Raw genomic sequence first — 12,863 nt, 5'->3', positions numbered from 1 at the left:
AAGGTTGCTATTCCTGTTTTCATTATTTGTTTATCGTAAGTCATTTTGATTTACTAATTTTTTATCCTTTTAAACTAAAAAAATGTTCCCAGGGCCCATTAACTATGAAGGGAATAATGATACCAAGTTTATTCTATCTAAATTCCAAAGATTGTAAGTCAATCTAATAGCTTGTGGTCAGGGACAAATTGGATCGAGAGTTTCAATCAAATAAGATTGGATTCTAAATCTATTAGGTTGAAAGCTTCAATCTAACTTTGGATTGGTCCCTGATCACTCTCTATTTCAATCTAAGGAATTTAGATAGTTCACTTCGACTTTTTTAATAAAAAATATAGGTCTAAATTTAAAACGGGGATCATTCAGAAAATCAGAACTTAATCTGATCCTTTCGTATATAATTATGACCGATTTTTTTTTGTGTGTGTCCTTTTATTAGACGCAGTGAATTTTTTTTCGTAGTCATCACCAACCCAGGATATAATGTTGTGCTTCATCCGGGGGATCTTGTGGGCCGGGGTGGTGGGGGGCACAGTGCCCCCCACTTTTTGACCCTCAGAAATAGTGCCATTTTTGTGCAAGAAAATGCCCCCTCACGAACGTGTACTGTGACCCTTTCATCGGAAGAGGACCCGTTTTAGGTGTTACTAAGTGCCCTTTCTCGTATAAGAGCGTTTTTTTTTTTTTAAATGTCCCTCATGTACGTGTTATGTGCCATTTTTACCTGAGAATGACCTTTACCCTGAGTTAACGAGTGCGTCTCTGCCTTTGCCTTGGGATGTTAATATAGTCCAGGATAGAAGAGGCATAACCTTATTTTTTCATATGTACAATATTTTTTAATGGTTTCTTGTCAATTCGAGGGTGCTGATTACGAATCAGAATGATGCCACTCGTGTTACCTTGAGCATTTTCCGCAAATTGGCAAAATCCAATATGGCCGCCAAAATATGCATATTACCCATGAAAATCATAAAATTGCCAGCAAAATGGTTATAAAATGTATGTGTGTTGCAGGAGTGAAACACTCTCTGAAAAAAAACATTTTTGACAAAATATTTATTTCTTGATATTCAAAATGGCCGCCACAGACCTCTGTATACCCTATTATGTACAATATGAGTAGGGAAAATTAATTTTTCACAAAAATGATCACTAAACTGAAAGTGATTGTGATCTATGTACGAAGTAATATATGAAAAGCATCAATGCTAACATGATATATTATTTATCATGTCATGTATGGGAAAATTGTTGTATTTGATATTCAACATAGCTGCCACTGGCCCAAATAGTATTATTTTCTATAGCAAAGGGGCCAACAAAAATCGCAAGAGTGGGCACTAAAATGCATATTATTAAGAGAAACGAGTGGAATACAGACTAAAAACACAATTGCTAACAAAATGTATTATTTAATATGCCATGTATGTGATAAATGCTGTATTTTGATATTCGAAATGGCCGCCAAAGGCCCTTACAGTATTATGTACAATGATAAAGAGGACCAAAGAAATCACAAGAGTGAGCACTGAAATGCATTTATTTGTGTAAAATAAATTGGATACTGTCTAAAAAAACATTATTTTTAACGTAGTATATCATTCAGGTGTAAAGTTTGTGTTTAATACTGTAATTTGACTTTCAAAATGGCTGCCATAGATATTGATTGTATTATGTACAATGCGAACTAAGAAATAAATTTTCGCACAAGTGAGCACCATAAATACACGTAAATGCGATCTATAAATTAAATATTGTCTGAAAGCATAATTTCTAACAAGATATTTATATCAGTTCTTCTGCCAGGTAGGTGATAAATACTGTAATTTGAAAGTCAAAATGGCCGCTACAGGCCCCAACAGTGTTATGTACAATGCGAATAGGGACAAATGATTTTAACAGATTTTGGCTTTGCTCGACTAATTGGTGTTGTATGAGTGAAATATTGTCTGAAAACATAATTACTAACGAAATATATCATGCCATCTAAAATTTAGGTGATAAATGTTATATTTCAAATTCAAAATGGCCGCCATATGCCCTTTTGTGAAAATTATCTGTCCTCATTCAAATTGTACATAATACAATGAGGGCCCATGGCGGCCATTTTCCAATTCAGAATGCAGCATTTATCACCTTAAATGCACCAGATATGATATACCTCGTTAAGAACCATGGTTTTAGACAACATTTCACTCTTACATCACAATTATATGCAATGCTTATAGTCAAGCAAAGCCAAATTCTGTCCAAATTATATGTCCCAAATTACAATGTACATAACACTTTTAGGACCTATGGCCGCTACAGGCCCCAACAGTGTTATGTACAATGAGAATAGGGACAAATGATTTTAACAGATTTTGGCTTTCTAAATAAATACATCACATATTGGTCATGGAGGTAATAAATGCTGTTCTTTGAAATTCAAAATGGCTATTTTGAATTTCAAAGTACAGCATTTATTACCTCCATGACCAATATGTGATGTATTTATTTAGAAATCATGTTTAAGACATATTTTTACTCATACATCACAGTTACATGCATTTTATGATTCTCACTCTTTTAAAAAGTAGATTCCCTATACGCATGTAACATATTTAGTTAGGGTTTGTATCAGCTATTTTGAATGTCGAAATACAGTATTTATCACTTACATGGCAGAAGAATTGCTATATCTCATAAAAATCATGTTTTCAAATAATGTTTTATCATACAACAGGATTTTATGGATTTCATAGTCAAGTAAATCCAAATTCTTACAAAACTACATGTCCCCATTTACATTGTAGATAATACTATTAGGGCCTATATGGGCCATTTTGAATTTCACAATACAGCATTTATCTCATGAATGACAAAAGAAATTATATGTTATGCTAGAAAACATGTTTTCAAAAAAAAATAATAATAATGTTTTCAGACATTATTTTACTCGGTGATCACAGTTACATGCATTTTTTAGTTCTTACTCTTGTGAAAATTAATTTCTCCAATCGCATTGTACATAATGTATAATGGGCCTATGGCGGCCATTTTTATGTCAAAATACAGCATTTATCACATAAATTGCATTTATATTTTGTTAAAAATTATGTTTTTAGCCAGTATTCCACTCGCTTATCTTAATACTATTAATATGCATTTTAGTGCTCACTCTTGTGATTTTCTTTTGTCCCCATTAGCATTGTACATAATACTGTAAGGGCATTTGGTGGCTTTTAAAATGCTTCATTTATTACATACATGACAAAATAAATGATACATTTCGTTAGCAATCATGTTTCCATCCATTATTTCACTAAAAATCACAATTACGTGCATTTAGTGCTCACTTGTCATGCTTGTGTGAAATTTAGTTTTCCCCATTCATATTGTACATAATATAGAATACATGGGTCTATGGCGGCCATTTTGAATATCCAGAAACTAATTTTTTTGTCAAAAATCGTTTTTACAGAGAGTGTTTCACTACCGCAACGCAAATACATACATTTTATAATCAATGTGCGGGCAATTTTTATGATTTTCATGGGTAATTTGCATATTTTGGCGGCCATATTGGATATTGCCAATTTGCAGAAAATGATCAAGGTTACACGAGTGGCATCATTCATATTCGTAATCAGCACCCTCGAATTGACAAGAAACCATAAAAAAATATTGTATATATGAAAAAACAAGGTTGGTCAATTTTCTATGGGGCCTATCCTGGACTAAATAGTGAATAGCAGAACATAATGATCATTATTGCTTTTTATTTGAAGATCTGGACATATTTTTTTTAATATTCTTGGAGGTAAGGATATAACATGGATTAAAGCAAATAAACACAAAATTCATGATAAACAAAACATGCATGGGTATTTTAAACCACGAACCATTGGCGTACCTAGGATTTTCCACAGGGGGGGCAAAACCGTCCACCAAAAAATTTGACAAGCAAAAAAAAAAAAAAAAAAAGGTCTTCAAGCTTGTCAGGGGGGCATTAAAGGTCTTAAAGCTCGTCAGGAGGGGGGCAAAAAAGGTTTTTCAAGCCCATCAGGGGGGCAAAGATACGTTTTTGCATGGGTTGTGACTCGTCAGGGGGGCAGAGTGCCCCCCCCCCTGCCCCCCCCCCCCCCCATAGGTACGCTAGTGCCACGAACCATATGACTTGGAACATTATTTCCCCTAGAACCTTCGCTACATTAAACACGGGGAAAACATATCTTCTTACAACTGTACAATAGAACATGTTCTTTATTGACTACTTTATAACCATTTTGGTTTTGGAGCTTTTCAATGCAGACCGTATTCGAAATCTTTGAATACCGAATACTGTATGTTTGAATGGATGATTTTTTTACTCTTCTCCTAGGTATATTACTGTCCTCCAAGCTTTTGTCCACCAGAAGCTCCCTCATGTTCAAAAGTCATACCAATAAAATCGATACCGTCCAAATCGTCCAATGATATCCGCTATTGGAAATAATGTTAAAGCTATATTGTCAGTTTGGAGTTGGTCCAGCCCATGTGATTGTGCCATAGCCCATAGGCCTACACAGTAAAAACTTCATACAACACTTTTTACTATATGAACATTATCGTAGTTGTTTAAACAGTTTAAATAACTATTCAAAATCTTAAACAACAAAGTCTATTTTCAATATTTAATTCCCAATGTATGAAGCATGTTTGTTTAAACTTTTGAAGAATTGCTGCAAGGTTCATATATCGTAGCATTGACTATTAGTGATCATTTTTTAAACAAGTGCACACCTAGTTACCAATAATGCATATAGCATTTCCATTTATATGGAAGCAGGATAAAAGAGCATAAAAAATATAGGTCTAACTTCAAAACGGGGCTCATTCAGATAATCAGAACTTCATCTGATTTTGGAATTAAGACCTTTCGTACACAATGACTGATTTTATATTAATAGAAACCAATTTGTTCACGGTTAAAAAAATGCTTAGAATATCAAGTTCTTAGGTCGGGATATAAAAAAATTCAGCTCTAGCTTCGCACTCGCATGAATTCCATCCTGTTCATAATTACATGAAGTGCTCAGAATGTAAAGTTTTCAGGTCGAAATATCGCGCTCACACCAATTAATTGTTTTTAACTACCATCTTGTTCATAGTTAAAAAAAAAAGGTACTTAGAATGTCCACTTTTCAGGGGGGAATATCTCAAATTTTCAGCTCGCTCTTCGCGCTCGCATCAATTTATTATACAGTTAGAAACCAATTTGAATCATGGTTACTAAAAGTGCTTAGAATATCAAGTTTTTTAGTCGGAATATCAAAAGTTTTAGCTCATACTTCGCGCCCGCACGACTGTTTAAATACCCATCCTGTAAAACTGCTGAGAATGTCTTGTGTCCAGTTAGGAATATCAAAATTTTTAGCTCACGCTTCGCGCTTGCATAATTCATTAAGAAATATACCCTTCCTATTCATAATTAAGTGCACAAAATGTATCGTTTAAGGTCTTAATTTTTAGAAAAAAATTCAGCTCGCGCTTCGCGCTCACAATTACTATTTTTATATTTCTGTTTTTACCTGATTTCAATGTCAAAAACCTCTTTTATAACGTCTTCAAATGAGCAGAATTGGGAACATAATGTAAACACCTTCAAAGGGGAATAAAAGAAGTATTTTAATATAAACATTGAAATTACCACTTGATAAGAAATATATCGATCACGATCCAATACATTTCATTTCTGGAATGATAAACAAAAAAAAATTAATTTCGACAATAAAGTGCAATCGCCCGATAGCAAATATCAGTAGTAGCAAGATCACAACTGTTTTTGGGGCACCCCCTGGGTAACCTTTCCCACCTTCAGTGCCACTGCCAGACCTACACATCCAAACGTGTATGGGAGGGGGGGGGTGGGCTGCAAATTGCAGGGCAACGAGGACTGCGAGATGCCCAAATATCCTCGTGTATCGGTAATTTTATGACCGAATGTATAATTTCTGCACGTTTCACATCATGTAAAAAGGCTAAATAATAATTGAAAAAAATGTTCGCTCGCTTGAAAATTGAAAACTGTGAAGTTGATATTTGGCGCAATTATTATGAGCCCCCCCCCCCTTGAAAAAATTGTTCCTATATACGTACATGCCTACTACCCCCCCCCTACCACATTGCTCATCCTTGCCGCTTGCCCCCCTGACGAAATATGCCAGGTACGCCACTGGTATAGGGTAATAACTATTCAAAATCTTAAACAACAAGTTTATTTTCAATATTTAATTCTCAATAAATGAAGCATGTTTGTTAACCTTTCAACCGTAGTATTGATTATTAGTGGTCATAATATATGTAATAATGATCAATGTCGCCCTCTATCAGTCGGGTGCAAGAGATCCGTAAGATCATGCATGGTAAGATGAATAGTTATTTGACCTCGAACATACGATCGATGGAAGACAAGAAATATGCTTTACACGCAATCTTGATAAAATCACTCTTTATTTACATTTTATATCAAAATATCCATTAAAAAAACGTTTATTGTATCATTCAGAACAAAATTCCTGCAAGACATGATTATCATGATCATGATTATTTTCTCAATGATTTAATAATTTGACGTGACTGTTTGATTATTCATGTTTCAAAACGGTTTGGTGAAATATTATTTCATATAGCTCACTTTGGTGTACAACAGTATAACAAGCAATATACTTTTTTCTCAATGTTTTGTACATAATGAAACTTAATTCATCATTAGAAAATACTTTATGAAATCGATAAACAACAAATTCAAACATTGATATGATGTTTTAGCAATATTTAGTCAGTAATAAAACATTACTTATCAATCCTTTAGCTTTATAGATATATACATATTTTTAGAATTAATATTTCAATTTGGACAGTCTTTTGCAGCAACATAATTCAAATTTTATTATGATTTAAATAGACTTGAACTCTATTATTCATTTTTTTGTACAATTTTTGGATTCTAATCATATTTTAAAATATATTCCTAAATAATAATAATCTGATACAAACTTCCTTTTACTGCGCCTTGATGTCTCCTACAACTCATGACTTATTAGTGTCCTAAAAAACGATTTCCAGTATAAAACACGATTTTCAGAATAATAAAATCTTGGATATGCTTGCATTTGTTAACATTCCTTTATTATCCTGTTTTCTATCAGCTTCCATTTCATGTCATTAATTTTTCACTTAAAAATCTTTTTTTTTCTTTCATTCCTTTGCTATCATTTTATGTTTCTTTCCTCCTATCTATACTATATTTATCACGCTAACTATCTTCCTTTCAATCTTTTCTGTATTGTCAATGTGTCATTCTTTATTTATAATGATTTGTTTATTCAATCTCACCTGAAATGATTGTAATCAGTAATTTTTGCACAATTAGGTAAATATTTTGTAATGTTGTGTTAATTCTCATAAACGCGTTAAGAAACAAAAAGAACTATTAGACAATGTCCAGAAAAATTACGTTTCCATGGCTTTGCTGAATGTTAACATTGTAAATATATATATTTTAAAACAAATAAAGGTAGTGAAAACTCGTTCGTTAGTAGATTAAAACACATATCACATGGGACTTTGACAGATGATATATGTTCTCTAAATTGCGTAAGCAACCGGTCTTTGCGCATGCGCAATAACAAGTGCGAAGTGATTTGCTGATTTATCAATTGCAAATTCGCATCAAAGTTTGAAATCGGTTGGAAAGATGTTCCCTGTAACAACCCTCATAGTCTCATTAGGAATTCGACACGTATGAATACTGCATGTCATCGAAATGTTCACCATCATCATCGGCGGTGTCGTATTCCATCGATATCGTGTCGCCATCCATATCATCACCCATCTGCAATTCCCTCTCGATCTCGCCAAGTACTCTCTCCTCGTCCCATTCGCCGTCGTCCTCGAGATCATCGCTGTGGTCATGAGGAACACCGAGGGAATGAAGATGATTTGGCGACGACGGATTCTTATCCAAAATGCTGCCCTCTAAATCATCAGCACTACCAGTGTACTTCGGTCGAAAATCATCAAAATCCCACTACAGAGGAAGAACACAAAGCAAACAACTTCGTCATCATCATCATCATCTTCCTCCTCATTACCAGCTTTTTCATCATCAATATCATTGTCATTGTTATTATATCATATTTATCATTATCTTTATTTCATCATCATCGTTATCACTACCGTCGTAGTCGCCGTCATCATCATCATCACTGTCACCTTCGTAATCTTTATTTCATCATCATTATTATTGTTATCATTATGATAATGATAATCACTGCTATCATCATCATCATCATCAACATCATTATCATCAATCATCATCATCGTCATCAATCATCATCATCATCATTGTCATCCCCCTGAGATCTGACATACCTCCAAACCGTCATCATCGAAGTCGGTTGCCTTTCTCTGTTTCGCTATCGAACGCCTCTTCTCTTGATCGCGGTCAAAGACATCTTCCTCGTCGTCCATGATGAAATCACTGGCTCGACTATGTATGCTGGCTGTCTCGGCGTCGTAGTCGTCATTAAGATCGACGTCTACATAATCATCACGATTTTCAGCCTACAAAATCACGATAATGAAAGGTTAGTGTAACGTGTGCATGACTTTGATACCATTTTTAGGCGCATTATAGCTTAGGAGGAAGACCCCCCTGGTGAAATTGACATGATGTCTCCCCCTTTTAAAGTGATAGATATTCTTATTATTTTTTTCAAAGAATATTGTATTTTGCTTGTTCGAAAATTAAAATCCTGGATTCACTTCTCAGGGCTATTCGGATACTGAATCATTATAAGGTCCAAATTATTCCGTGTCAGCCTATCAATAGAAGAGAGATCTATTCTACATAGCGGTAGTATTCAATCAGGCTTCAATGTTAACATTTTGAACAATAATTCAATCAAACGTCACATAATAGGTCTAAGTAAAAGCTGAAATTTTGCTCTCAACACATAAAGAACAATTAGAAAAATTACCTCGAAATTTTCGGCTGCTAAAATGCAGCCTTCCTCAGCGATGAAGGCTGCAGCAACAGCCGATTATTTCGAGGTAATTCTTCGAAATTTAATTCATGTGTTGAGAGTAAAATTTTCAACCAGCACTTATGAACTTTCATGGTCATGTAGGTCTATTCAAATTCAGTAAGTCAATTAATAATAGCCAAAACACAATGGGGCAAAAATATATTGGTGTATATCTTTTTCAAATCACCAATACCGAAATGGGGGCAGGGGGATGAAATGGAAACCTTTTTATTGATCACGACTTACTTCTTGTTGTTCGTTATTCTCAAGATGCGGCTCCTCCTGAATACTGGGTAGCTTCCCTGCCTCGTCTGTGAATCGAAGCGTTCCCGTGCGTTCTAAATCCGAGTTTAAACTCTCCTCACTCGGATACAACAGGAACGTGCCATCCGGTCGCCTCCGACCGACTGGCCGGGTATGGGAACCGATCCCCCGGTTCCGTAGCACAACGATAATAATCTGATGAGTTGGTTAAAGTTTTTAATAACCTTCTTTATGAATAGTAACGAGAATTTAAGATTAAGTATATAAAGAGGTGGGGGAATACAAATGATCAAACAAAAGGGGAATAAATTACAAAATATGCATGATATTTTTATCTTTGGCTTTATTTATTTCCTACGTGAAAAAAAGTATATGAGCTGCGGTAATACTCTGCCTCCGCGTGCGTGCCGCCCCTGCCCAAATCTGTTAGAACACCACTAGTTTGTCGTCTTGTGGAATTCACATCGTAATTTTGATATTGATGTGAAATGTTTAATGTGCATTTGGAACATGAATTCACTATCATACTTGATGATTTTTATGCCTGTTTTCTTTGCAAGAAAGGGGTCAAGACATAGGCCCAACCGGAGAAACTGTACATAGCCTATATTTCTTTACATCCGATTAGATACAATCTAGATGAAAAACTAAAATATGTGCAGATTCACATGAATATAAACATGTACAATTTGATTTGGGGACATGGTAGTATAATATAGAACAGACCAAACATGCAGTAAATGGTTTTGAGGTAACATGGACAAATATTAAATGAAAATTGTATGAAAATGTAAATTAAAGTTTACAAAAACAGGATGAAAGTAAACTTAAATGCAAAACAATAATACGGTCGTCAAAAGGATACAACTGAACTGAAGAAAATAAAGAACAAGCTGTTAAAAAGAAAGATAAGTAAAACATGAATGTAACAAAAATCATATGAACATTTACAAAAAATCATATTAACGTGCGAATTCTAAACAGCTTGATTAATTCTAGTATGGATAACGACTTACACAACTATAAGCATCCAAAGTGGTATTTGTGCTTATTTTGCAACTTTCAGCATTTCACGACTTTTTTGCAAAATGCATATACACAACGAGAAATCCAAAGCAAAGAGTGTCATCATTAATGTTCATAATGTATAAGTTCATAATTTTTAAGTTACTTCTCTTTGTATACAAATCTCTCTATAACCTAGCCCCAAAATACTTGTCTGATTGTTTAGAAATTTATGTCCAGGTAGAAAAACTAGATCCTCTGAAGACCCACTTAAATTAACATATCCAACAAAAAGAAAACAGACCGGAGATAGAACATTCACCGTTGCATCCTCAATGGAATGGAACAAACTCCCTCTCACAAAAAAGACAATCCCCAACAATTGAGTCCTTTAAGAAGTCCCTTAAAACCCTTTTGTTCTAGGCAACTGCCTTCATTTAATGTGTCATTCTGATTTTTGTTTGTATAAATAAGTTAACTGAAATTGTGAGCGCTTTGGGCCATGTGGGAAAAGCGCGTTATAAATGTTGAGTATTATTATTATTATTATTATAACATGTACTTGTATAATAGACTAATAAATTGAAACTGAATTGAATTGAATTAATATGGATTATTTCTTATGTACTACGAAATGGGGGATAAAGCAAGGTTAAAACTAATATTCACATCTAATTCCAAAGGAGAGGGAACTAGTGGCATATATTGTTACACTGTCAAGCATTAAGGTGTTAAGAATGAGACCGATTTGTATTCTGAAACTACCACAACATAGAGTTTGAACATAACACTGTGAATCTAACACTGGTGTAAAATGCTTGGTAGTGCCCCCTTACAACTCTGATTGGTGTAGTTATAATTGCACCTTTTTGCAGTATAACTAAAAAGGGGCATTGGTGAATGGTAATATATTTTGTTAGGGTTAGTTAGACTTTAAAATTAGTAATGAAATGCTACCGTCAAATCAACGAAATCGATGGAAGGAGTGCTATTGTAAATATATCAGGTTTAATCGGTCTAAATCAGTTTCATTGGCACGATTGGTGCGACGATAATAATAATAATAATAATAATAATAATGATAACAATAATAATAATAATAATAATAATAATGATAATAATAATGAAGATAATAATAATGATGATGATAATAATAATAATAATGATAAATGATAATAATAATAATGATAATAATAATAATGATGATGATAATAATAATAACAATAATAATAGTATGGTAGGGGGTCCTAAAGCTACGCACGACTCATCGCGCATGCAGTTTTTAATGGCAAATGCGCACTCTGTGTGTGGAACTGTGACTGCAGAGTGACGAACGATTCCTATTCAATTTTCTCTACAGAGGCTGCTGTAAATCTCTAAATGCACAGAAAACCCACAACTGTTTGGAATTTTGGAGTTATATTCGCTTTAATTTCATATTATCTTATAAAAAGATGAAGATATTTTATAAATTGAGGCACGGGAAATACTATGTTTTTGCATAATAAATTGAGTGCGTAGCTTTAGGATCCCTTCTACATCGGCCGGCGAAATCAAGAGGTGTCCGGAAAACGGCGGGATTTTCGTATTAGTGAGATTTGTGATATTTTCTCCTTGGTTAATGATCTTTGAAATGTTTGCCACGAATAAGTAAAAGATAGTTTGTTCAAATATTAAAATTGACATAGTTTTTATTGTTTGTAAACAAAGTGCGTAGCTTTAGGTCCCCCATCATAATAATGATAATATAATAATAGTAATAATAACTAGGTTTTATGTAGCGCTTTTCCCAGAACGGCTCAAAGCGCTCTACAGAACATGCAGAATATGTAAAGCGCTTTGACTATGTCATAAATACGAATAATGCCGCAGTCAAATCAAATAAACCGACTCCTAACCGACCGATAGTATGTCATTGGAAATAACACATAGTTTTGATCAGTTTGGAGTCGGTTTTTCCGGGCGTGACTGTCACTGAGAGTCTTACCTTATTAATAACCATGGAAGCGCGTTAGTAAGAAAGACAGGATCAGTATTATACGAAATGATGGATATGAAATAAAGAATGTTGGCTGCAATCACCAGACTGTGATGCCATAGGGATACAGTGTAGCTCATCTTGTGTCGCACCTATAGTAATGGAACAAAAGAGAGAGAGAGATCAGATTAAAACAAACCAAACAACCAAGATCACATTAATAAATATTTTTCTTTCACATCCCTCGGAATTGGCTGCGGGAGGGGGGGGGGGTGGGATAAAGGTTTAATTAATCTCCCATGGTTTTCCAAAATCTGCTATTCTACAGAAACTTTTCAAAACCGCAACCCAGAGTCTGCACCAGATACTTCAAATTGTATATAGAAAATACACAAACACAGCAATAATAAAAAAGAACAAAATCAATACTTTATTTTTCAAAAGGGCTCTCGTTACGCGCTTGATCGATTCGCTCAATCTCTACTATACGGTCTTTGATACTGAACGTACTTTTGCACCCTGAAAAATAAAATGTAAGCATACGGCTTTGATGAGCTTTG

At 34.3% G+C, this 12,863-nt stretch overlaps 1 protein-coding gene across 2 annotated transcripts in view; it reads right to left on the bottom strand.

Annotated features, from left to right (window-relative positions):
- Nucleotides 1–6,240: 6,240 nt before the first annotated feature.
- LOC129276783 (uncharacterized) overlaps nt 6,241–12,863 on the bottom strand; it is a 13,079-nt gene continuing 6,456 nt past the window's right edge. For both annotated transcript variants that reach the window (XM_064109472.1, XM_064109471.1), the window contains exons 7-11: nt 12,313–12,455; nt 10,186–10,213; nt 9,303–9,515; nt 8,401–8,592; nt 6,241–8,056 (exon numbers count right to left, since the gene is read on the bottom strand). In XM_064109472.1, the coding sequence (XP_063965542.1) occupies nt 7,754–8,056; nt 8,401–8,592; nt 9,303–9,515; nt 10,186–10,213; nt 12,313–12,455 (879 nt within the window). In that variant the 3' untranslated portion in view covers nt 6,241–7,753. The remainder of the gene's footprint in view (nt 8,057–8,400; nt 8,593–9,302; nt 9,516–10,185; nt 10,214–12,312; nt 12,456–12,863) is intronic.

Source organism: Lytechinus pictus, chromosome 14 (genome assembly GCF_037042905.1).
Source record: "Lytechinus pictus isolate F3 Inbred chromosome 14, Lp3.0, whole genome shotgun sequence".
NCBI lineage: Eukaryota > Metazoa > Echinodermata > Echinoidea > Temnopleuroida > Toxopneustidae > Lytechinus > Lytechinus pictus.
The sequence above is the reverse complement of the archived record's forward strand: the minus strand, read 5'-3'. Positions and strand labels throughout refer to the sequence as shown.